This window comes from Myxine glutinosa, chromosome 3, assembly GCF_964187855.1.
Source record: "Myxine glutinosa chromosome 3, kmMyxGlut1.1, whole genome shotgun sequence".
Taxonomy (NCBI): Eukaryota; Metazoa; Chordata; class Myxini; order Myxiniformes; family Myxinidae; genus Myxine; species Myxine glutinosa.
Genome location: NC_136263.1, coordinates 172432715 through 172460184, shown reverse-complemented (window position 1 = coordinate 172460184; position 27470 = coordinate 172432715). Strand labels below are relative to the sequence as shown.

General features: G+C 42.9%; 1 protein-coding gene across 2 annotated transcripts in view; it reads left to right on the top strand.

Annotated features, from left to right (window-relative positions):
- LOC137423052 (digestive cysteine proteinase 2) overlaps window positions 1-26463 on the top strand; it is a 49084-nt gene extending 22621 nt beyond the window's left edge. For both annotated transcript variants that reach the window (XM_068109827.2, XM_068109828.2), the window contains exons 6-11: window positions 588-780; window positions 6395-6588; window positions 8266-8357; window positions 13778-13939; window positions 14042-14231; window positions 25762-26463. In XM_068109827.2, coding sequence (XP_067965928.2) covers window positions 588-780; window positions 6395-6588; window positions 8266-8357; window positions 13778-13939; window positions 14042-14231; window positions 25762-25949 — 1019 coding nt within the window. In that variant the 3' untranslated portion in view covers window positions 25950-26463. The remainder of the gene's footprint in view (window positions 1-587; window positions 781-6394; window positions 6589-8265; window positions 8358-13777; window positions 13940-14041; window positions 14232-25761) is intronic.
- Window positions 26464-27470: the final 1007 nt, after the last annotated feature.

Here is a 27470-nt window from a genome sequence, read left to right as displayed (position 1 = left end):
GACTTTGCTCTAGTTTTTATGTAAATTGACACCTCCATTGCTGCACATTTGCTTCACAAGATGTATGATCACTGGAAAGTTTCAGATGGATATCTTTAATGTCATTGATTTGATTGAGCTTTGGGTGCATGTTCCGGATATCGGCCTCTACCCTACAGGCACACTTTGATTCGATGGGAAAATTGTTTATTCTTCTGACACATTCAGCTGGAGTGATTGAAGGGATTTCGTCAGTTATTGCTGTTTTGAGATCATTTATGGATTGTGGCCTTCCTCGGCAAATGTTGTCCTTGAGCATCTAACCTAACGATTTGTCTCATCTAACGATTTGCCTTCTTGAAGTATTTCGTTCTCATGTAGATTTTGACTGAAAACGATATTTATGTAGTTGTATGTTGAAAAAAACTGGAGCTATTTTGTCTAAATCAAAATCTGATGATTATACACAAACTCCGTTTTGCGCACCTGCAAAATGTAAGGGAATATCATTTGTATGGAGGAAGTTGTTAGACGTAAGATTTGCACTTTTTTTTGGTCATCCTGTACTTTGTTGCACTTCCCTTCACTTTCCCTGTGACTAATGTCAGGAATGAAATGCGTTGGTTTCCCGGGGCCCGGTGTGGAACATCACCTTTTGCTCAATCCCGTTGCTGAGTTGTTGAGGATGCACAAACCGCCACATATGCATGGCTTGTTCCATCACTTCAAACGTCATCACGGGCATACCTATACAGGACGTGAGAATGAGGAGCGCCACGATGCATTTGTACACAACGTTAGGTATGGAAAACAGTGACAGAACACGGTGAGGTGTTTGTTTGCCTGTGAGTCGCCTCAGATTTGCATCACATTTGAGTGTATGTTATATGTGATCCATAGCAAAGGATTTCATTTGCAAGGATATCACCTTTTAATGAGTATTGAGTTGGACATTCTACTCATTGAGTCAATGGCAAGTGATCTTTCAAAGCCATTGACATCTCATCAGTATTCCCCAACACCCACCTGGCACTCCATCAAGTCTGTGCACGTCAGACAGCTTTGTAGAGTTAAGGCTTCACAATTTTTGGTAGAAGCATCTAATTTGGTGTTGTTTCAAAATTTTGAACTTTATTTTGAACAAAACGACTTTACAAACCCACCTTGGGTGCTGGCTTTATTTGCATGAGATTTCTCCTTTCTCATCACTTTACTGATGTCACAGAAGCGCTTGTAACAGTCGTAATGGTAGCCTACATTAGCACTTGCTGGAACTTGATGAACCCGAGCAGCAGTACACGCTCAATTGGTAAACATCAAGTCTGAGTTTGGCCGCAGTGTCTGCTACAACTTCGCTTTCTTTGCAGTCACATTTCTTCCATTCATTCACAAATGTGATAAAAACCGTTTCCAGGAATAGTTTGTGAATGAAATAGTTTGTCTTTGCTGAAAGAACGCCGTGCATTACTCAAAATTTCTCCAAACACTCGACAGCGTTCTGCTCCGTGTCTGGTGACATGAGCGCTGCCATCTTGCTTTCCCGAAAATGATGCGATGCTCACAATTGGTCAATTACGGGAAACTATGTCATCGATTTGTAGGAATTTTGTTACGATATTGCCGAATGGCTAAATCTGGGTTGTGACCAGCCTAGTTCACGATAGGTATTTTTATCGTAATTGTTCCTGTTTTCTCGGTTTGGTGAGCAAATATTTGCTGTGGGGATGACAATATTCGAATAGTAGTATTTTGTGTAAATTACTGTGCAGGAATGAAGTAATCCCTCGTGTTTATGCACAAAAGAAGCGAAATTCCACAGTACGTACCATGGCCTAGTAGAGACCCATGTTATACCCTTTCAGAAGTGTCCCTGGCCGGGGAATGTCGTAGTAACTACAGTTTTTTGGGGGAAGAAGAACACCTCTTGACTGAGCAAGGAACCAAATCACAGACTGGTCAAACAAGTGGAACATGTCTTTCAATCCTGACAAATCTCACACTCTTACTATGTCTCTCTGAAAAGATCGACTGGACAACCCTCCCATCTACTTTCTCAACAATCCTCTCCAAGAAGTTCTGTCGCTCAAGCTTTTGGGTCTCACTATCTGCCATGATCTTTCTTGGGAAAACCACATTTCCAAGCTGGCCTCCAAAGCCAGTCGCCGACTGGGCATCCTCCGTCGTGCGAAGTCCTTCCTCGGCACACCTGAGCTCCTCACCACATACAAGGCTTTCATCCGCAGCTCAATGGAATACTGTTCTCCCCTATGGGCCGGTGCTCCTGCCTCACACCTAGCTCGGCTTCACGCTGTTGAAACCAAAGCTTTCAGAATTATTGGAATCTCCCGCGATGAAGCTATCTCTGAGGGCCTTTCACTCACTCACCGCAGGCAGGTAGGTGGTCTTTCTGTCTTCTACCGACTCCTCTCCGGCCTTGCACCCCCAGCTCTCTCTGTGCTTTGTCCCCCAAATATTCATACAGGTCGCACAAGATCTGCCAGCAAGCCTCTGATGGTTAAACTGCCGAAATCTCGGCTCTCTGCTCACCTTCACTCTTTCATTCCTCTTTTCTCCCGCCTCTGGAACAAACTCCCTCACTCCCTTCAATCCCACTCCTCCCTCCAGGTCTTTAAAACAGCTGTTCACCACCATCTCTTATCTTCCCCCATCCAAAACCTTGATCTTTTCTACCCCTGCTAATTCACCCCAGATCCACCTTGTTTGAAATTCCAACTTCTTTCCTGGAAGTCCTGGCCATGTCCATATGTTTTATACCTCTCCCACACCCCACCCCCTTCCCATGCCCCGCCCCCCCAAAGCCCTCGCCCTCTCTCAGATCTCTCGATGTCTCCATGTCTCTCGGTCCCTGCTCTCAAATGTTGTGTTTGTGTCCTTCCCCCTCTCTCCCCATCTTGTCTACCACTCCCGATGTTATATGTTTTTGTGTCGGTTTGTCTTTCTGTGCGATTGATGTTCGCTCTTTCACGAGCCTCGATCTTGTATACAAAAAAAAAACCTCTTCAGGGATAACACTTTTATGCAGGTTTTAACCCATTTTCTTGGTTTTTCAAATAACTGCACTCCCAACATTTAAAAGAACCCACTGGCAGATACAGAACTCAACGTGTATTATTGTAAATATCAATTCCACATTTAACCTCTTGTCTTGCACTCTGCCCTCTCCGTGTTTTGCCCCTCACCGTTTCTGCAGGGTGCATGCAGTCCACTAGCAACCCCTTTCTGGTGAAACTCCCAAAAACCAGGCTCTCTGCTCACCTCCACTCATTTTTTTTTTTTTTTAACCCTTTTCTGACCTGTGGAACCAACTTCCACATTCTCTTCAATTTCATTCTTCCTGTCAGGTCTTTCAAGACTGCTATTCACCACCATCTAAAAAACATCTTCAATCCAAAACCATGATCTTTTCTACACCTGTTTAACTATCCCCCACTCCCTTCTTCCACATTTCCAGTTTTTCCTTCCTGAGTGTCCTGTGTCCATCTTGTCCATCCCCACCCAGCATTCTCCCCTAACCTTCATCTTGCCCACATCCATTGATGTCCGTTTCTCCATCTATTTTATCCATCAGCCCTGTTGTCTGCATGTCCCCCTTCTTTCTGCTGTTCCTTTTGTTCAGTTGCATCCTGATCCGTTCTGTGTTCTTCCATGAGCCGTGACTCTATGTACAAGAAAGTGTTAAAAACAAAACATTTTGGCAGTGCAACATCGATGTAGGCTTATTTGTCAAGTTGATATGGCAAGGGATGTGACAGAAAACTTCCAAAAGACCAACAGCCCCAAAACAAACATTAATTCCATGCTCATGGAGGAACTTGCACGTAACTCACGGTGTACTTCTACACGATCCTTCGTTGAAAATAGACTGTTTACGATAGTAGTTTTGAACCTGAGTTCCAAACATCATGAGCCACTGGTTTGGACGGGAACATAAAACGGACAAACCCATGCGTTTTGTCACTTTGGCAAATAGACCGTACATGGACAGTGTAGTGGGGCGGCTTAGCCCAAATATTCAAAAGAATTGTGCATTTTGTGAAACAAGCACCAAATTTGGCACAAATGTACATTAATATGTTGCGAACATTTTCAGATATTGGGCCACTTGAAATTCCGTAATTTTTTTTTTCAAATTTTTTCAAATTTCGTAATTTCAAATTTTTCGGGTGACACCGTCACAATTTCGGTCTTCGAGGCCGGCCGATAGGCAAAGTGTGACCGGAAGGGACGAGGTTCTCCTGACCACGTGGCCCTCGATCTAGGAAGCGAGAGGCGTTCCATTAGTGGACGCGCCCCTCACGCCCGACTTTTGGGCGGCCCCGGCAGGCCGTTTGTTTTGACGTTCCGTGACAGGCCCCGCACCCCCACCTCCGGGCCGACCGGAAGCTTGTGCTGAGTACATCATACCTGAACAACTCAGTGAGGCAGAACACAGCAGTGCACACCAGGGTGACCCCTTCAGTGCATAAACCAATTAACCTGTCCACTGCAGGGCATATAGAAATGAAGTTATTTTCTGCATATAATAATAATATAAGTTCAGTTCTATATAACAATTTCTGTTATCACCACTACCACTACAACTACCACTACTACAAGCTTTGTCTGGAATTTTGTGGACTAACAGACAAACAGACATACAGACAAGCTGGGATCAAAACATTACCTCCTTCCACCATTGAGTGTAGAGGTAAACATCATGGAAATTATATCATGCCCTAGATTTAATTCATGCTTACCCGTGTATTTGCTTCACTGGTTCACAAGGTCTTTTGCATACATGTAATTCAGACTCTCGTCTTCATTGCTGACCACACAATGTTCGCAACATATTAATGTACATTTGTGCCAAATTTGGTGCTTGTATCACAAAATGCACAATTCTTTTGAATATTTGGGCTAAGCCGCCCCACTATATCGGCCGGCCTCGAAGACCGAAATTGTGACGGTGTCACCCGAAAAATTTGAAATTACGAAATTTGAAAAAATTTGAAAAAAAAAATTACGGAATTTCAAGTGGCCCAATATCTGAAAATGTTCGCAACATATTAATGTACATTTGTGCCAAATTTGGTGCTTGTATCACAAAATGCACAACAGGTTTGCTATGCTGCTACACTAGTGGATCATTTGTGCTTGAATTTACATGAATAGTTGTCATCATGTATAATTATTTGCCGATTATGTTCATAACAGGATGTCAACTTTATAACAATTTGAGTGTCCCTTATCAAATTTGTCCACTACCTTTGATACTCGTGTAGATAGTTGTGAACAAAACGATGTTTTATTTATTACTATGCACGGGTGGGAAGCGAAAAGCAAACAAACAATGCGGAAACGGTGAATGCTAAACCAAGGAACCAAGAAATTCCACATTCCTGTGGCACCTTCAGTCGAACGTCAGACGTGTACAGCAGGTTCGTGAATGACTTGGGTTTAAAAAAACATAAAAACATACCCAGTCGGAATGGTTCTATATCCAGTCGATGGCGAATCCACGAATGTCACGGTTAGAAAGTAGAAACCCTCACGTCATATTTAAACTCGATATATTTTCATTCTGATTATGGTTGCAGGATACTATAACAAAATACTGCGTTAAATCACGATTGTATTGAGATATTATCAAAGCAGCCAATTGTTGTCTGTTCACTTCTGGATTTTGGAGCAGGTTCGTATCAAGTTGATTTCAAAATCATAATTTTATTGAGGAATTTATGAAAGCTCCTACCTACCTTACAACATCCGCTGGGACCCCAAAACGTTCCACAGAAGGTTTGGCGGGGCTAGCCTTAAAACTGAGGGATTATTTTCGGGACGGACGGACACTCCTTTTTCTTTTTTTTTTCTTTTTTGTTATAATATAGTTATAGTATTGCATTCTATCACATAATTTGCACAAAATTTGAGAATTTTGAGAAACCATTTTGCGCTTGAATTGGTTATCATATTTGTAATGCCTTAACTCAAATTGTGTCTGACAAGATGGTTCAGAGGTATCGTACTTGCCTCCAAGTTGGTCTCATTTGGGTTCTGTTCTTCATCCCAACTACTGTATGTACTGTTGGATCGTTGGTGTTTCACATTTAGGGAATTTTGTCAATTGGTGCGTAGTGTCTTGGACGGATGTTAAGCTGAGGTCCCGCTTGCTGGTATGATTGATTGCTGGTGGTCGTGAAATATTCCATTGTGTTTTTTGACTGAGTCGGTGAGTTATCTCTGGCATCCTTGAACAAATTCCAAATTCCTGCCCTAACTTGGGCCAATGATGAGATTGGGGTCTATCACTGGTATGACTATATTGGCACCTTGTAAAAATAGACACCTGTTCACAATATTGGATGATTATAGTGATTTTGCTCTTGCTCTTTCTTTGTGGGCCTTCACTCCACAGGTTTATTCACTCGACCAATCGTGCCCAGAGTTCATTTCGTGTGGGCATGAACCACCTCGCGGACTACTTTCTCAATGAGGTCCAAAGCCTACTTGGCCATAAACCCAGCCCTGGTCCAAATGGTGGACTCGCATTCCCAGCCGAGTTGTACGTGGGTGTTGAGCCGCCGGAGAACCTTGATTGGCGCCTCTATGGTAGGCTTTGGAGGCAATGCTTCTACAAAGCACGAATGAGTTTTGCGATATCGTAATCTATCTATAATGCCAGTAATCTCTGTGTCTGTCTGTGACCGCTGTTTCTCGACAACCACGGGTCCGATATACTTGAAACTTGCCAGGTATATTGCTGGGGACCCGAGGATGTGCCTTTTCAAGGTTTCATATTAATCGGACAAGTAGTTACCGAGCTATGTCCAAAAAACGATTCAACCAATCAGAGCAGCGAGTTATCACGTGTGCCGAACGTGGCGAACAGACTCTGCCTCGGACGGCACATTTGAGAGCGTATTCATTTATTTCACGTTGGCAAACTATGTTGCCGCTATGTTGGCGTTAAACTATGTTTTAAAACTAATTAAAACTAATTTGCGATTCTTTCGCTTTCCTGCGCGTTTGTGCACGCTATGGCGATTTCTTTACCAAACTCCGCAAGCCGTTCGCTTTGGACCAAACCATTTCATGTAAATAGAGGGGGGGGATTGTCACCGTACTCGCAAGCCGTTCGCTTTGGACCAAACCATTTCATGTAAATAGAGGGGGGGGGGATTGTCACCGTACTCGCAAGCCGTTCGCTTTGGACCAAACCATTTCATGTAAATAGAGGGGGGGGATTGTCACCGTACTCGCAAGCCGTTCGCTTTGGCTTTGCGAATGGACCAAACCATTTCATGTAAATAGAGGGGGGGGGGATATAATTTTAGATATATATATAGTACGGTCACGCGGGCCGCACCAAGGAACGGGCACCCACGTACGGGCACGTCCTAGTCTATCTATAATGCCAGTAATCTCTGTGTGTCTGTCTGTGACCGCTGTTTCTCGACAACCACGGGTCCGATATACTTGAAACTTGCCAGGTATATTGCTGGGGACCCGAGGATGTGCCTTTTCAAGGTTTCATATTAATCGGACAAGTAGTTAGCGAGCTATGTCCAAAAAACGATTCAACCAATCAGAGAGCAGCGAGCTATCACGTGTGCCGAACGTGGCGAACAGACTCTGCCTCGGACGGCACATTTGAGAGCGTATTCATTTATTTCACGTTGGCAAACTATGTTGGCGTTAAACTATGTTTGAAAACTAATTTGCGATTCTTTCGCTTTCCTGCGCGTTTGTGCACGCTATGGCGATTTCTTTACCAAACTCCGCAAGCCGTTCGCTTTGGACCAAACCATTTCATGTAAATAGAGGGGGGGGATTGTCACCGTACTCGCAAGCCGTTCGCTTTGGACCAAACCATTTCATGTAAATAGAGGGGGGGGGGATTGTCACCGTACTCGCAAGCCGTTCGCTTTGGCTTTGCGAATGGACCAAACCATTTCATGTAAATAGAGGGGGGGGATATAATTTTAGATATATATATAGTACGGGCATGCCCTAGTATGTATAAGCTCGTCAGGATTGAGTTGGTAAGCTTGCATCATTTTAAGAATTGGATATTGCAGTTGAAGAACTGATTTTAATGGTGAAACAAAAGATGCCCAGATGTCGAAGTTGTCAATGATAGTGGGACCTGTAACCTCCAATGCCACCCCAATTATCGTCCCGATAGTTTGACGATGAAATGGGAATGTCAAAACTCTAATTTTGGTGGAAAGGTGCTGTTGTAAAAATGGAGGTTGTTTACATTTTCCCTGCCTGGATTTCGTGTAGGTGCCGTCACCCCGGTGAAGGATCAAGCCATATGTGGGTCCTGCTGGAGCTTCGCCTCAACGGGAACCATGGAGGGAGCACTATTTCTCAAAGTAAGAGCACACACCATAATCTTACAATGACTTGTAATTTTCAAGTGGTTCGTATTTGTCCAGGACTTCTACTTGTAAGAGTAATGCATAAAATTAAATTTTTATTAAATTATTTTAATTTTACAGGGCGTGAGGCTCATGGAGGGGCTGCATTTGAACGAATTTTAGTTTGTATTGTCGTATGTGAGATGAGTTCCATTGGACTTTTGTTTATGCAGCAACGACAAGCAAGTATGTTTTGTGCATTGCAGCATGTATAAGCCATTTGAGTTTCATCGTATCATGTGATTTCTGTGAGTCAAGTGGCTGTTTTAATAAGCAGCCTAAAAGGGTTAAATTGCTTTAAAGTGGGGCGAGTATTGATGGCATGGTGTGACCCTTGTACAAGGGTAGGATCTTGCAGTCCCCCACAACCTTGTGCTGGCTTTGTGGTATTGACCTCGTCCTTCCTTCCGTCACCTTTCTGCAATTGAGGGTGCTTGCAGCTAGGGCTGCCTTGATGGTACTGTGGGCTCTTCTCATTGGATGAACAGACGGATTCTTCTGTGGATTTGGAGGATAAAAATAGCAGTCGAAGATTGTCTCAAAGTTGTGGTGGTCGTCATTGAAGAGAGATTAATGTCAGATGATTCAAAGCTGGTGTCCTCACTGATGTTGTGGTTTGGACATCCATGCCACAAGTTGTTTGTGGGATACATCGATATTCTGGGCAACCACCATCTGTTATCTTCCCCATCCAAAACCTTGATCTTTTCTACCCCTGTTGATACACCCCAAATACACCTCTTTCAAACTCTGACTTCATCTATCTATAATGCCAGTAATCTCTGTGTGTCTGTCTGTGACCGCTGTTTCTCGACAACCACGGGTCCGATATACTTGAAACTTGCCAGGTATATTGCTGGGGACCCGAGGATGTGCCTTTTCAAGGTTTCATATTAATCGGACAAGTAGTTACCGAGCTATGTCCAAAAAACGATTCAACCAATCAGAGAGCAGCGAGTTATCACGTGTGCTGAACGTGGCGAACAGACTCTGCCTCGGACGGCACATTTGAGAGCGTATTCATTTATTTCACGTTGGCAAACTATGTTGCCGCTATGTTGGCGTTAAACTATGTTTTAAAACTAATTAAAACTAATTTGCGATTCTTTCGCTTTCCTGCGCGTTTGTGCACGCTATGGCGATTTCTTTACCAAACTCCGCAAGCCGTTCACTTTGGACCAAACCATTTCATGTAAATAGAGGGGGGGGGATTGTCACCGTACTCGCAAGCCGTTCGCTTTGGACCAAACCATTTCATGTAAATAGAGGGGGGGGGATTGTCGCCGTACTTGCAAGCCGTTCGCTTTGGACCAAACCATTTCATGTAAATAGAGGGGGGGGGGATTGTCACCGTACTCGCAAGCCGTTCGCTTTGGCTTTGCGAATGGACCAAACCATTTCATGTAAATAGAGGGGGGGGGGATATAATTTTAGATACTAGGGCATGCCCGTACTATATATAAGCTAGGACGTGCCCGTACGTGGGTGCCCGTTCCTTGCCAAAAAAAAAAAAAAAAAAAAATTTGTGTAGGGGTGTGTGTGTGTAAACATCCGAGGGCGTGCCCGTACGTGGGTGCAAAAAAACATGCGTGCAAACACAACAACAAAAAAAAACTTTGAAACCACGTGGCAGTAACGACCACAGAACCCCCCTCCCTCTATTTACATGAATGGTTTGGTCCATTCGCAACGACCACAGAACCCCCCCCTCTATTTACATGAATGGTTTGGTCCATTCGCAAAGCCAAAGCGAACGACCACAGAACCCCCCCCTCTATTTACATGAATGGTTTGGTCCATTCGCAAAGCCAAAGCGAACGACCACAGAACACCCCCCCCCCCCCCTCTATTTACATGAATGGTTTGGTCCATTCGCAAAGCCAAAGCGAACGGCGAACGGCTAAATCGCCATAGCTCGGTAAGTACTTGTCCGATTAATTTAAAACCTTGAAAAGGCACATCCTCGGGTCCCCAGCAATATACCTGGCAAGTTTCAAGTATATCGGACCGGTAGTTGTCGAGAAACAGCGGTCACAGACAAACAAACAAACGTACAAACGTACAGAGATTACTGGAATTATAGATAGACTAGGGCATTGCCCGTACGTGGGTGCCCGTTCCTTGCCAATGCCCGTACTATATATATATCTAAAATTATATCCCCCCCCCCCCCTCTATTTACATGAAATGGTTTGGTCCAAAGCGAACGGCTTGCGAGTACGGTGACAATCCCCCCCCTCTATTTACATGAAATGGTTTGGTCCAAAGCGAACGGCTTGCGAGTACGGTGACAATCCCCCCCCCCTCTATTTACATGCAATGGTTTGGTCCAAAGCGAACGGCTTGCGAGTCCGGTGACAATCCCCCCCCTCTATTTACATGCAATGGTTTGGTCCAAAGCGAACGGCTTGCGAGTCCGGTGACAATCCCCCCCCTCTATTTACATGCAATGGTTTGGTCCAAAGCGAACGGCTTGCGGAGTTTGGTAAAGAAATCGCCATAGCGCGGTAACTACTCCTCCGATTAATATGAAACCTTGAAAAGGCACGTAATGGCGCACACGCTCGCTCTGCCATCGGCCACGCCTACGCAACAAAGCGTTCTGTGATTGGCTGCCGGAAGTGAAGTCTTCACTGTCCGGAAGTTCGCAAATCGCAGTTAGGATGAATCGTTTTAATTTAATCGCAGTTTGAATTCGTTTTAAAACATAGTTTAACGGCAACATAGTTTTCCAACGTGAAATAAATGAATACGCTGTCAAATGTGCCGTCCGAGGCAGAGTCTGATCGCCACGTTCGGCACACGTGATAGCTCGCTGCTCTCTGATTGGTTGAAGCGTTTTTTGGACATAGCTCGGTAAGTACTTGTCCGATTAATTTCAAACCTTGAAAAGGCACATCCTCGGGTCCCCAGCAATATACCTGGCAAGTTTCAAGTATATCGGACCCGTGGTTGTCGAGAAACAGCGGTCACAGACACACAGACACACAGACACACAGACACACAGAGATTGCTGGAATTATAGATAGATATATATAGTACGGTCACGCGGGCCGCACCAAGGAACGGGCACCCACGTACGGGCACGTCCTAGTTCCTGAAATTCCTAGTAGTGTCAATTGTTTTATACAATGTACCCGTTCCCTCCCCCTTCGCCCTCCCCAGCCCTCTCCTTATCCCCAGATCTCCCGATGTCCCTGTTTTCTACTGTTGTGCTTGTGTGCTTCCCTCTCTCTCTCCCCATCTTGTCTCACCCTCCCTTTATTGTTTTATGTGTTTAATGTGCTAGCTCTTACGATGAAATGTGTTTAATGCGCTAGCTCTTACACAACCCTCGATCTTGTATACAAAAAAAACAAACGACCATTACTCATAATCACGACTTTCCTTTCCTACCTTGATGCACGTGCTGAAAATCGAGATTCTAGAAAGACAACAGAGGGTGTAACAAGTAATTATAAATAATTTCTGGTCAACAAAAAAAACGGACTTTTGATTATTGGCTGTGCATTTTGTTCATTATTGCTTGTCTAGGAGATCTGTATTTTAAGGAGGAACTTGGCAGCTCAAAGTTTTTGAATGGGACTATTAAGAATGAAGTCCTGTGCTTGTTACGCAGTCCAAAAGGTGCCACGATTGAAGGCTATCGAATACTTTCGCTGTGATGAAATGTGTTGCATATATATCCAAAGATGGAGAATACCAGAGGTGAAAAGTAATGAAAATAGTATTTTTGTAAAATACATAGCTTATTAGCATATGCAAAAGTTCTGGACAAATTTGAACCACTTTACAAGGAAAAAAAAAAAAAGTAGTTTTGAAAAATAAAAGTTGTCTTTCTTGTGCAGTATATTGAAGCCATGAAAATGTAGTTAATGGTGTTATTTTACGCATTGTTTAATAGCCTCTTCCAATGTGCATTATGTCATGTTGACGCTTGGCATTTTTGATTACTACGTTTTAATGAATGTAAAGTTGATCATCATAGTTGGCAGTTGTTTTAATATTCAGTATTGTTTTTGGTGGCTGTAACAATCGTTTTGCTTTTGAATAGCACACACAAACAGCTGCTACAACCACTAACTGAATACTGCCAAATCAAAAAGTTTGAGGTCATCACAAACAAAATTATGAAATGATGCATAAACTTTATTGGAAGATTATTGGAATCTCCTGCGATGAAGCTGAGTGTATGTGCCTATCACTTTGGCATTTCTGACAGGTTGGTGATCTCTGTCTTCTACCACCTCCTTTTTGGTCTTGCACCCTCTGCTCTTTCCATGCTTTGTCTCCCCAGGTTTCTGCAGGGCACACACCATCCACCATCAACCTCCTTCTGTTGAAACTATTTAAAACCAGGATCACTACTCACCTCCACTCATTCATTCTTCTGTTTTTTTTTTTGTTTTTTTTTCCAGATGTGGAACCAACTTCCATAACTCTCTTCAATCTCATTCCTCCCTCCAGGTCTTCAAGACAGCTGTTCACCACCATCTCAGATTGTCCCCAATCCAAAGAGATTATCTTTGCTACCTTCGTTACCCGCCCCCACCCCAAACCCCCTCCTTCCAAATTTCAAGTTTTTTCCTCTTGTGCCTTTCCATCCTTATAATAATAATAATAATAATGCATTTATTTTATATAGCGCTTTTCAGGAAGCCCAAAGACGCTTTGACAGAGTGCAAAACATAATGCATAGCAAAACATAAAGACAATTGCAAAAAAAGAAGAATCAATAGGGAGAATTGCATCTTGTCTTGTCCATCTTGTCTACCCCATGCATCCTCTCCTGTTCCCCATTGTTTGTCTGCATCCTCCTCCATCTTGGGCTTCAACTCTGCTATTAGTGTTTCCCTCCTCTCTCTACTGTTCATTTTGTCCTGTTACATCCTGATCCGTTCAGTGTACTAACTTTTCCACAAGCCTCGGCTATGTATACCAAAAGAACTACCATTTTGTAAATGAAGACCTGAGTGTTAGAAGAACTTGAGTCACATTGTTGGGCAAAGTGAGTTCGAACCCAGAACTCTATCCAAAGTGTGGTAACAATCCATGTCTGTAAATATTTTCCATGGAGGTATTTTGTGACTTAAGTACATGGTCCACTTGGGTCTTCAATTAGGTTGAGACTTTTTGCTGGTCAGAATTGGGCTCCCTTTTTTTTTTTTCTTTTTTTTTTTTTAACCCCTAACACAGCACATTGTTCTGAAGGGGGAGACTTTGGAGCAACCTCCAAAACCTAGTATCAAATAAAATTAAAGTGTGTAACACTAAGACATTTGAAAGTGTGTATAAGACATTTCCACAGTTTTGCCCTGTGGACATTTTCCCCAAATTAATTGGTCTCCTTCCATTTTTCTGTTTCCCCATGGAAGACAGGAAAGCTTGTGAAGTTGTCACAGCAGATGCTTATGGATTGCACGTGGGGATTTGGTAACAATGGATGCGATGGTGGAGAGGAATGGCGGAGCTACGAGTGGATCAAGCGCCATGGTGGTATCTGCACAGCGGAATCTTATGGCCATTATTTGGGAGAGGTAGCCTATTTGAAGATGCTTGAACATTAACTGGCAGGCTCCAAGTACTGTGAATTAATTAATTATTATTTTGAAATAATAATTTTGTCCATCTTTTTCCAGAATGGCTTCTGTCATTACAACACCAGTGAGCAAGTCGCCCAAGTCGAAAACTATGTAAACGTGACCTCCGGTGATGCTAAAGCCCTCCGAATCGCTTTGTTCAAACACGGGCCAACGGCGGTGAGCATGGACGCCATGCAACGGTCCTTTACCTTCTATGAGAACGGCATCTATTATGAGCCAAAATGCAGTAAGTCTTATTCCATGCACTGTTTTGCTCGAATGCATCACATTTATCTCCATACCTGGAACTCCACATCTGACTTTACTGCATTGCTGCAAGTTTATAAGTCTAAGCTTGATCATCATTTGTGGAAACCTGGCTGATATTGTTGGTCTTGTACCATATGTAATCGCCCTTTAAATTTTTCAGCCCAAGTAAATTGATTCGAGTTTCACTTTGATTTATATTGGAACGAATTATTTTTATAGATATGACCTTGTACATCAACCCCCACCCTTCAACACCTTTCCTGTTTGTATTATATATTTTTTTCCTCCCCTTCATCTTCTCCTACTATACCTTCTCTTCCACTTTTACCTTCAATTTATTTGGCCTTCTTATTTTGGCAAAGCTATTTTGGCAGATGTATTTAGCAGCCACCTGACCATCTTTTTGATTAATCTTTCTGAATCATTGCCACCTTATGGTAGTTTGTTGATTTTTACTCCCGCCAGGGAGTAATGCATTCGATCGTGTGTGTGTGTGTGTGTGTGTGTGTGTGTGTGTGTGTGTGTGTGTGTGTGTGTGTGTGTGTGTGTGTGTGTGTGTGTGTGTGTGTGTGTGTGTGTGTGGTGTGTGGTGTGTGGTGTGTGTTGTCATTATCTTTTGGTGGAAAATCCACTATACTGTTTCTCATATATTTATATGTTTATTCTTTGTTGATGTGATTTTAATGTGTTTGTTAAACTACATTTATATGATATTTTATGTTTGTTCAACAGACTTGGCATTTAATATGGAATATATTTTTTTTCTTGACTTGGGTTTCCTTTCTGAACTCAGTATATCAATCTGGTGAGTTTCTTTTACGCTTCGGTGATTTATTTGTCAAAAGAACCATGTCACTGATTGTCTGTCGCAGCAAGAAGTCAATAACAGGATTATATCACAGGTGGCGTGACAAAATGTACGGACAGGTACCTTTGACGATTGGCTTCACAATCGGGTATATAAGGGTTGTTGCGTTCTGTATTAGTGGAAAACAACTGCTGCACGTCAACAAAAGTTATTGCCGCTTCCTCTGGAGATGGTCCGTCAACTCGACAATGCTGTTTGTCATGGAGTGGTGGCTTTACGAAATTCCGGCATGAAACAGCGTGCTATTGCTCGGCAGTATGGCATCACTCAAGGTCAGGTGTCAAAGATCCCAAAACGAAATGCTCAGAGGGGTGTCCCTACTCCAATATCGAGGTCAGGACGTCCCCGCAGAACCAGAAGGAGGGATGATCGCCAGCTGCACAGGTTAGTCCGCAATGGCCGTACAAAGTCAGCTAATCGGCTTCGGGCTGAGTTTCAGCAACTGACAAATGTGCCTGTATCCAGAAGGCTAGTCAACCAATGACTGGTTAAAGCAGGCTATCGTGCCAGGCATCCTCTGAGAAAGCCACGCCTGACAAGACAACACCGCCAGCGCTGATTGCAGTGGGCCAGAGAGCACCGTCAATGGCAGCCAGGATACTTGAATCACGTGATCTTCAGTGACTAGTCTTGATTTCTGGTCTATCGTCAAGATGGCCATGTCCGAGTGTGCAGACAAGTGCATTAAGCCTTCAACGAAGATTGTATAGTGCCAAGAGTCCAAGCTGGAGGTGGTGGGGTGACCGTTTGGGCTGCTTTTCATGCAGGGGGCAAAACTGACCTGGTTGTTCTGAATGGAAACCTGAACCAGTTCAGGTTGCAGCAACGACTGGCTCTGCTCTGAATGACTGGCTCAACGCCACAGGGCCATTCTGGAAGAAATATTGCTTCCATTTGCTCGTGCAGCCTTTCGAGGAAACTTTGTCTTCCAAGATGACAATGCACGGCCTCATCGTGCTCGCATGGTCCAACACTTTCTTGCTGACCGTGGTGTCGAGCATATGGAGTGGCCTGCCATGTCCCCGGATATGAATCCGATAGAGAACTTGTGGGCAGAATTAACGCGTCAAATCGACAACTTGGACCAGCAGCCGACCTCTGTGTGTGAATTGCAGCAGGCTATTGTCACTGCATGGCAAGCGATTCCTGTCCAAACCTTGGCAAATCTCGTGAACAGCATGCCTTGGCGTGTACGTGCTCTCCTGAATGCTCGTGGGGGTTACACGATGTACTGAACTGTAATTTTACTGTCCGTAATCCCAGTCGTAATTGAACTTTTGTTTTTGTTAAAATAATTTTTGGCTAATGTGCAAAATAAAGAAATACTTCTGGAAAATGTGCAGAAGTTTAACACAGTACTGTATGTGAATTGAGTTCAATATCAGTTTACATCACTTTCAAGGATCAATTTATTTGCTTCGAAATGTCAAATGTGATTTTTGTTTCTTTTAAAGGTCACTAACAAAATCTAGAATAATTTCAACATAATTCCAATGAACTTTTGGTTCTAAGGCAACTTGAAAAGTAAGTTCATGCCCACAAAAAAAATATTCCATATTAAATGCCAAGTCTGTCCATTTCAAAGCATGAAAACCACAAACAATATAATTAATTGTACAGTAACGGTCCATTTTTGTCTCCTTACATTCCTAGATGCTACAAGTTAAAAGAATCTAAAGAATTAATCACATGTAAAACCTCAAATATAGTTTACCTATTGACCTGTAGCAAATGTGCGATGCAATATGTTGGTGCATTGATGGCTTGACTGACTGCCTGGACGCAACTGAGGTTGTGGATCTACTGATGTACCATCTATTGATGTGGATCCATGATCGAGGTTGTGGAGCCGCCGTTTGGAGAGGTCCTGGGCTGAAAGGATCGAAACCTCGAGGAAGAACGGTGCCCAACTGATGATCCATGCAGTCGGGAAACTAGTCAATTGCTTACGGGTTAACGTTCTTGCTTTAGGTGGAGAAACTGTTTGAGATTTGCAATTTAAATATAGTTGAATGTGGGATGTTCTGAAATTAACATCATTTACAACAATCCTTTAAATTATTTATATTTATATTTAGGAACAACCGATTGTGTGTGTGTGTGTGTGTGTGTGTGTGTGTGTGTGTGTGTGTGTGTGTGTGTGTGTGTGTGTGTGTGTGTGTGTGTGTGTGTGTGTGTGTGTGTGTGTGTGTGTGTGTGTGTGCGTGTGTATGTAAAAGAGAGAGATAGAATTGTGAGGAACAGAAATGAAAAAACGAGGTGTGTGTGTGTGTTCGTGAACAAGATATCTGGAAAAGTTCTGAACGGATTTGGATGAAAGTTGGTGGGATGATTGCCCTTGTGATAAGGAAGAATTGATTAGTTTTTGGTGAAGCTCAGGATATTATTCCGGATCCAGGAATTTTTTGAAGGATTTTTTTACCATTGGAATATAGGGCTCATTTGTTTTTAACATTATATTCTATATTTAACATTGTGATATGAAAATAGTTTTCATATTTGTTGTAAATGTAGTTTAAACTCGTGGTTATGCGTTCGAGCGGTGTATTTTTTTTAGCAGCATCGACTCCAATGTTCATTTTTAAAAATATTTTATTTATAATAAAGACATTGTCATTTTAAAACAACCAAAGTGTGTATTTGGTTTCCCCGTTTCATAAAATGTATCGTTTGATACGTATAATGCTTTAAAAACTTTTTATTTTATTTTATTTTTTTAACCTAGGAAGAGATATCAACATTTACCTCAGTGAATGTCAATCGCGGTGTCAGTATTTGATGAACTTATAAAGACTTAGGTGACTTATAAGTGTGACCAGCATGTGCACGGGATTCTTCCCAGAAGAATGAGTGGTCGCATTAGCTTGTGCGACTTAAAATGAGCGAGTTTTGTTTTGACGTTTGGGCCAGTTTTACATGTTGTATCCCTAAGGAATGAAACGAACGTTTTCCTGGCTTACAATTTTATTTGAAGTCCCACATGCCTCAAAATACACTCACTTATATAGAATTGAACGCTGAATCCGAAAATGTAAGTGAATTGCCTTGTTTTTTTTTTTACATTATCTTCTATATATTCGAAATATATATCTGTGCAGTGTCTGTCTTGTCTTGTGTTGTCACTGAACTACTCCCTCAAACTTTTGTGAAATCGTACTATTCCAACTTGACCCACGGCGGGAGTATGCGCTCTACTGAGTGGCGTTCTAGTTTGTTTTGTATTCTCCCATTAACTTATATTCAAGCTGCAACTTGAGAGTCATGAACTGCATCAAAATATCATCTCTACTTTGCTTCCCGCAGCGGTTAGCACAACTTTGTCACTCTTCAGTTGATAAAACCCGTTATTCAATTTGTCTGCTCATGCAGATCAACACTGGTGTTGGCATGTGTGTGCGATGTATGTATGCTTGTATGCACTCCTCAACCGCTGGACGGAATGAGTTGAAATTTGATGGTTCTACTTGGGGTGTGCCCAGGAAGGTTTTCAGCATTAAAAATTGTTGTGGGGGGTTCTGGATGGAGGAAAGATGCAAATTCGCCACATAAATATGGACCAGTATAGTGCTCCCGGTAGGAAAGCATATTACAAGTCCCCATGGTTTAGACTTTAGAGTATTATAATCGTATCTCTGTATGAAAACCTTGTAGAGTCGAAAAGTACTTGCCCAATTCACATGCGTGTTCTGTATTGTATGCACTCCTAAACCGCTGGAAATAGTTTAAAAAGTGGTGGAAACGTTCTACTAAGGTGGGATAGAAACCTCCAATGGCAGTTCATTATTTATTTATTTATTTATTTAACTATATGTGAGTGGGGGATTATTATAAGAGGCGGGTGAATTCCCATACCTGCTAATTTATTCCTGCACTGCTGAATTGAGTCATTTGAAAACTGGTTGTCAAGCTTTAAAAAGAAAACTTGGAAGTTGTACGAATTATTCTAAAATATGCCAATTTTCTGTGTTGTCGTAGAGCAGAACCTGTTTTATCTGGATCCGGAATGATTGGGACCATGGGTGTTCTGGATAAACGATATTTCCAGTTAATGCATGTTGTTCATAATTATTATTATTTTTTCTTAATTGATGGTTTTGTGCTACATTGTACCCGAAACCCTTGAGCTTTGGCCGTGTCTTCGTCTCTGCAAATCTTCTCAAATATACATGTTTTTTCCCGGTCGTTTTGTTGCGTTTTTACTGTTATTTTGTGATCTCTGTTTATTGTGTGCTTCTGGTTCGGTCTTGTTTTTTTTCAAATTTGGTTCAAGTTCAAATTTTTGCCAATTTGAGTATACTGTGGAATTTTAGTGTCGGGTTCTTTGAGGTCTAACTTTTTCCTCATTTGTGTCCACTATCGTTTTTATTGTCTTTTCTCCCTATTACCTTCAGTCTTTTTATTTTCATCACAGTCCCTTCATCACACTCCATTTCCTCCCAATTATACCCTCTGTTTAATGTCTTAAAAAAATAAAAATAAAAAATAAATAAATAAATATATATATATATCTATCTATAATTCCAGTAATCTCTGTGTGTGTGTCTGTCTGTGTGTTTGTCTGTGACCGCTGTTTCTCGACAACCACGGGTCCGATATACTTTTAACTTGCCAGGTATATTGCTGGGGACCCGAGGATGTGCCTTTTCAAGGTTTCATATTAATCGGACAATTACTTACCGAGCGATGTCCAAAAAACGATTCAACCAATCAGAGAGCAGCGAACTAGCGCGTGTGCCGAACGTGGCGGACACACTCTGCCTCGGATGGCACATTTGAGAGCGTATTCATTTATTTCACGTTTGCAAACTATGTTGGCGCTATGTTGGCGTTAAACGATGTTTTAAAACTAATAAAAACGAATTTGCGATTCATTCGCTTTCCTGCGCGTTTGTGTACGCGATGGCGATTTCTTTACCAAACTCCGGAAGCCGTTCGCTTTGGACCGAACCATTTCATGTAAATAGAGGGGGGGGTTCTGTGGTCGTTGCGAATGGACCAAACCATTCATGTAAATAGAGGGGGGGGATTGTCACTGTACTCGCAAGCCGTTCGCCGTTCGCTTTGGCGTTGCGAATGGACCAAACCATTTCATGTAAATAGAGGGGGGGGATATAATTTTAGATAGATATATAGTACGGGCATATATATAGTACGGGCATGCCCTAGTATATATAATGTGTATATATATATATATATATATATATATAATATATATATATACAGTGAAACCTTGACTTACGAGTGCACCAACTTACGAGTTTTCCGAGATACGAGCCGTCGCTCGGTCGATTGTTTGCTTTGTGATGCGAGCCGAGATCTGAGTTACAAGCGAGCGAGCTTGGATATAAAACACGTAATCGTCGAAAAACATGAGCGAGGTGTGCGTGTTGTCGACTTGGCGAGGCAGTACGATCGTCGTACTTCTACGATATGTACGATTTTGAAGCAGAAGGGGTCGATAAAGGCTATAACGCCAGCCAAGGGCGTTAAGATTATTTCAAAGCTCCGGACCTCTGTCCATGAAGAGATGGAGAAGTTGTTGTTTGTGTGGTTGACGGAGAAGCAGCTCGCAGGAGATACCGTGACCGAGAGCATCATCTGTGAGAAGGCACGAGACATTTACGGGGATTTGGTGCAGCAGACGGTGGGAACATCAACGGACGAGGCATCGGAAGAGTCATTCAAAGCCAGTCGGGGATGGTTTGATAATTTTAAGAAGAGGACTGGCATTCACTCCGTCAGGCATGGTGAGGCAGCAAGCTCGGATGTGAAGGCAGCTGAAGATTTTATTATAACTTTTGCCGAACTGATAGAAGCCAAAGGATACATCCCCCAGCAAATCTTCAACTGTGACGAGACAGGGCTCTTCTGGAAAAAGATGCCGAGGAGGACGTATATAACGGCAGAGGAGAAGAGCATGCCAGGCCACAACTTGTTCAGAGTGCCGGCGATAGATCGCCTTCTCTTTGTGGAAGACACGGTGAGATCCTTAACATCCAACAACTAATGGGACGCAAACGGGGCGCCCAGTTTAGCGGTACACACATTGATGACTCACCCTGCCTGTGAAACACCGACATGGCAGGTTATAGCTGGGTCGGGATTCAAACCCAGGCTGGACAGTTTAGAGTCAAGTGTGCGTACCTCCAGTCCAGGCCATCCTGCCAACTTGTATGCTGCATACAGGTGAAATATAAAGCGCGAGATATTTATATATATATATTTCAGAAAAAATTGGTGTGGTTTTTGGGGGGCTGGAATGGATTAATAGCATTTCAATTCATTTTAATGTGGAAATTTAATTTGAGAAACGAGCAAATTGAGTTACGAGCTCGGTCACAGAACGAATTAAACTCGTAAGTCAAGGTTTCACTGTATATATATATATATATATATATATATATATATATATATATATATATTGTTGCGGATATGAGGATTGTATTTTTTTGATTGTGTTGTATTGTATAGTAAATGGTTGTGAATTATTGTTTTAGTCTGAGCCCTACTTGCTCCAGTGTGTATAAAGGTCAAAGGGTGTTCCGGTAGTTAATTCCATAAAGCATACATTGAAGGACACTATAATATCCCTGTTCAGTAGTTTATTTCCTTATTCTGTGTATTAGGTTAAGGCTTTGTCTTCCATTAAAATGACACTCCATTGCACCAAGTGAAATAAGATAGATTCCCTTCATTCTTCATTCCCATTCCCAAAACCTCCATTTCCCCTTTCGTCATGGCCAAGCCTCGATTGCCAATATTACATCCCCTCCAAAACCACCATTGAACATGTGCTCGGGTCGGGGAAGAAAGGCGTGCCCACCCGTCATCAAGGGCGGAGCCAGAGGGTCGCGCGACCAACCAGGGCCGAGGTGAGCACACCAATGGGCGTGTCCTGAAGGACGGCGGCTTGATCGTCGGAGGCGTTATAAAAGCGCGTGCGCAAGGTACTGCGTAAGAAGATCCAGATGAGCTTTGGAGAGAGAGAAGGTTCAAGGTCAATTACAAGCAGTTGCGCCAGAGACGGCAGACGCGTCCTGAGGTGAGCCAGAGAAGCAGCTTTGGCTCCACAAGCAGCGTTGACTCCACCAGGCAGCTTCAACCCATACCCCGTGGGAACCAGATAGCGGTGGCATCGGGGGCCGTCGAGGTCCAGCCGATGTCCCGTGCGGGATCAAGCCCGAACCATCTGCCCCAGCTGAACCTTCCAAATCCTCCTTCCAGCATTCATTCCTGCCATTCCAGCATTCATTCCTGCCATTCCATCCTTCTTGTGTATGTGAGTTTGTTCTGTTTGTTCTGTCCTGGGTATTTAATTAAGTTTGTATAAGCTAGTATTTTCACTGTCACCTGCTTTTTCCATGTTCCCTGTATATAACTTTGACTGCTCCTTTTGCTTGTGTGTGTAAATAATAAATCCCGTTACTCTTCTGTACATCTTCTTCCTCTTTACATTCGGTCGCTTTAGAGGTTTCCAAATTGAATATCTGTGGCGCGATCCAGCCAACGTTCGGGAATCGGGTTTAGTCGGGGAAAACTGTTCGGCCGTGGTGCCTCCGCTCGGCAAACCAACATCCTTAACCGCGGACTGTAACTATATATATATATATATATATATATATATACATACATACATACATACATACATACATACATACATACATACATACATACATACATACATACATACATACATACATACATACATACATACAGACTCCTTGAGTTACGACGGGGATACGTTCCGACAAGCAGGTCATAAGTTGAAGTAATCGCAAGTCGAATCACCCCTGATGGACTTATTATATATTACTTAATAAATATTTCCAAGTCCGTATTCCACCATAGCATCATTTGTTAAAAGTCATACAGCCTAAATCCCATTATCCAATCCAATCCATACACTGTACAATAAGTAAAATGAATAAAAGGGTTGAAATAAAAGACTTTTTTTTTTTCTTCTTTTTTTATACAGAATCGAGGCTCGTGAAAGAGCTAACATTTATCACACAAAATAATCAAACAGACAAACAAAATATATAAAAAGATGGAGCGGTAGACAAGATGGGGAGAGAAGGGGAAGCACACAAACACAACATTTGAGAGCAGGGACATCGGGAGATGTGTGGGAGGGAGAGGGCTTGGGGGGAGGAGGTGTGGGAAGGGAGGGTGGGAGAAGTATAAAACACAAGGACACCAAGGATTTCCAGGACAGAAGTTGGTATTTCAAAAAAGTGGATTTGGGATTAAATTAGCGGGCGTAGAAAAGATCAAGGTTTTGGATGGGGGAAGATATGAGATAGTGGTGAACAGCTGTTTTAAAGACCTGGAGGGATGAGTGGGATTGAAGAGAGAGGGAGTTTGTTCCAGAGGCGGGTGAAAAGAGGAATGAAGGAGTGAAGGTGAGCAGAGAGTCTTGATTTTGGCAGTTTAACCATAAGAGGGTTGCAGGTAGATCTTGTGCGACCTGTAGGAATATTTGGGGGACAGAGCCCAGAGAGAGCTGGGGGGGGCAAGGCTGGAGAGGAGTCGGTAGAAAACGGAAAGACCACCAACCTGCCTGCGGTGAGTGAGTGAAAGGCCCTCGGAGTTAGCTTCATCGCGGGAGATTCCACTGATTCTGAAATTCCTTCCTTCCAACTTTGATACAATGCGTTTTACTGTACAAAAAAAAGCTTACAAAAATACAGGTACATAATGAGGTACACAAATAATGTGGCACTGCCATAAGAAGTGATAAAGTACCCAATAACATAAACACATATAAGCACACAAATCATTGCTTTGAACAAGATGGCTGGTCATCCATCAGTGGTGAGGCAGAGGACAGAGAAGGTGCAATCCAGGATCGTCTTCCTCTACCCTCGTCAATAAGCCGAGATATTGTATAAAGCGTGAGCATACAGGTTAGATTGAAGAACAATTATGGGGGGAAAAAGCACCTTCTTTAGGAGTTCCACGATGGAGATGCTTGCTCGATGGAGGTTAAGCCATTGGTTGATGTTGGAGAAACGTTACCCTCAATGTCGTTCACCAAAGTTCTATCAGTAATCCAGTTATCCCGACCTTCACTATTTGAGCTTGATAGAGATGTATGCTTACAGTAAAATACGATGCGAGTCACATTTGAAAATAAATCACAGGCCTACCTGCGTGACATGAAAATTCTTCGCATCATCTACACTTTCGACCCGAGTGCTCTGGCCCTGGCGTAGAAAAGCATACGCTGATGGTTCTCTGTCCAACTGCCTAAGTCATGTGAGATGGCGGTCACGATTTTACCGTTCTCGAGCTGCACGATGATTTTAATCTTTAACTCCAGGTCGATCGCCTTCTTCTTCTTTTTCTCCGATCCATCAGTGGATGCACTCTTCCTCTTGCTAGACATGATGATGGCAGTATGGCAGTATGGTACACACACACACACACACACACACTTATAGGTGATGGAGCTTAAGGGATGCAAGGGTCGTCAGCACGAGGCACAAGGACCAACAGATTTTTGCGACGGTCGTAAGTGCGAGTCGTCGTGTGTCGCCTACGTCGTAACTCGAGGTGTGTGTGTGTGTGTGTGTGTGTGTGTGTGTGTGTGTGTGTGTGTGTGTGTGTGTGTGTGTGTGTGTGTGTGTGTGTGTGTGTGTGTGTGTGTGTGTGTGTGTGTGTGTGTGTGTACATGTATATATATATGTATATATATATACACACATCAATTCCTTCTTACCATACACCTACCATGACCATGTGACATCCTTCTCATCTCCTCCATTTGGCAGATTCACCTTTCCATTCCCACTTTGATCATGAAGGTAAACACCTTCACAATCTTTCTTTTACTCCACCCTTCTTTTACCGAACCTTCAAAAAAAGAAAAGTCCTTCCTACCGTACTAACCATCTGCTTATATACACCACCACAATCCTTTTTGAGCTACGCTCCACTTGGCTTGTTAATCTGGTTGTATTTTTTTTTTTTTTGAACCTCAGTCTACAACTTCATCCTGCCAACCTCCTTATCCACTATCGTCTAAACCATGGGGACCTCCTTATCCTTGTTTTGGCGAATAGCCAGATGCCTACTGGTCCCTTTGATATATGTTCTGTGTGTTAGCTGTTATACGATCCTCGACAACATATACAAAACAACCCAAAAAGAAGACCGATAGCCTAACAACGGCGTAGCCAGGCTTGGATCTGCTGAGTGGAGGATCTGCTGCCCCCCCCCCCCCCTGTCATGTGACCAGTTGCTCAGCTCTGGTTGGTGGATGTTTGTGAGGAACATACATACACCGGACGGACAGACAAACGCTGTTGCAGACTGCATTGCCCGATGGGCTACATCGTAAAAACCCTAATAACCCTCCCTCCCCCCCCCCCCCCCCCCTTTCCTCATTCTGTGTATTCAAACTTGCCCGATGCAGCCAATGGTCGGCACCATGTTGGAAATGCAAAAACAATGAGTGGAAACATAGGTTTTAAGCTAACCCTTACCGTTGAAACTCTAACCCTAACTAGTCATCACAAATATTGGGGAGGGGGGGGGGGGGGGGATCATGGGTGTTTTAAAACGTGAAGATAATTAAAAGTCAAAACGTCAGAGCAAATGGACCACTCACTTGCTGTCATTTTTTGCCTCTTGACAGAAAACAAGGTGGACGACATGAACCATGCGGTGCTTGCCGTCGGGTATGGCGTGTTGCAAGGAAAGCCGTATTGGCTTGTCAAAAACTCGTGGTCAAGTTACTGGGGCAATGCGGGTTACTTCCTCATTTCCACGAAGGACAACAACTGTGGAATCACATCTGATGCTACATTCGTTGTTTTAAAATGATCGTCAATCGTTCCTTTCTTTGCAGTGCCACCAATGGTCTTTCCATTGCCAGCAACTGGAACAAACTTTTATCGTGTTTGGGGAGTTGTGATTCTTTGATGAAATTGCTTTTCCTTTTTTCTTTTTTTTACAATTTCGTTTTATGAGGCAGATCAAGTGAACATAATTGTACAGCAAGAATAAATGAGGAATGCTTTTGCAATTTTGGAGGAATTATCTACGGGTTGCTTTGCACAGTTTTTCTTTTTCGAATGCAAGGTCCAGGCTTGAGTGGGAGTGAAAACCAGGCCAATGGAGCAGCGGAAAGACGTCACGATTGATAAATGACTTTGTTCATGACTGGAAGTAGGCCTGCTGGCCTGGAGTTGAGTGGGACTGTTTTTGCAACTTTTTGTACTGGAATGATTCTTGTTTGGATGTTTTCCAAGCAGATGTTAATTTAGTAATGTGTGTCAAAAAACATTGTTGTATCTTTCCATTGTTTCAATAATACAAAACCTCCAAGAACCACAAATGTTGTATTATTTATTTATATATTTCCTTTTGGGTTAAAGGGGCAGAGGGCATCAAGCTCGTACTTGATAACATTTAATTAAAGGAAATGTGCTGTTGCACCCAAGATCCGCTCGGCTCGCATTACTGAGCCTGGCATCTTCAGTGCGTGAGCTTCTCCTCAGATGCCCCCAAGTAACTGACGTTTGTATGATCGCATCCTTTTGTTTTGGATGTAAATGATCGCCATAGAGAAAAAGTTGCGTGTCAATCAAGATGCAAGACTATCTACAGATACTATCCGAGCACAGCATGCTCTCTGGCATCACCAGCAGGGGATTCCTTCATCTGCAGAGCTTCTCATCCATCGGTATGGTAGCACACAATCTTCTTGATTCCACTTCAACATTTTCCATTTCCTTTCTCGACTGCCATATAGCACCACCTAAAGGAGTAGTGCCTCTTTGTGCATCACCCTGTCTGCGGGCATGGCTAACATATTGGCCTGATGGTGATTATAAAGGTCCTTGCCATCTTGCACCTGTAGTGGATATACATGGCGTGAGGGGTATTCATTGAAAGATAGGGAAAATTGGACAACGATGGCTTCCTGGTTAACTTATGACCTCGGATAGCTGGAAACAGGAATTTTGTATGTGGAAACCTGTAATTTATTAAATCTTTTTCTCTTCCTCTTCCTTTTATAATGGATGAGGTCCAATGGTACCAAACTTCTGCCCTGCCTTGACCACAACACTCCTTTACACCCCTCTGTCTTCAGCCAACTCTCTCCACTCTCCAGCCACCCCCACCTTACTGATATCCCTCTTCACACAATCCTCCCATCTCAAGCGCAGTCTACCTCTTCCTCCAACCTTGTTCCTTCAACCCATCTGCTCTCTCCACCATTCTCTCTTGCCCCATCTGTACCAAGTGTCCAGTCCATCTCATCTCAAACATCTAAATAAATAAATATTAAATATTGGAAAAAGAAACGTGTCATGCTTGTACATAAGTCAAAACATGCAA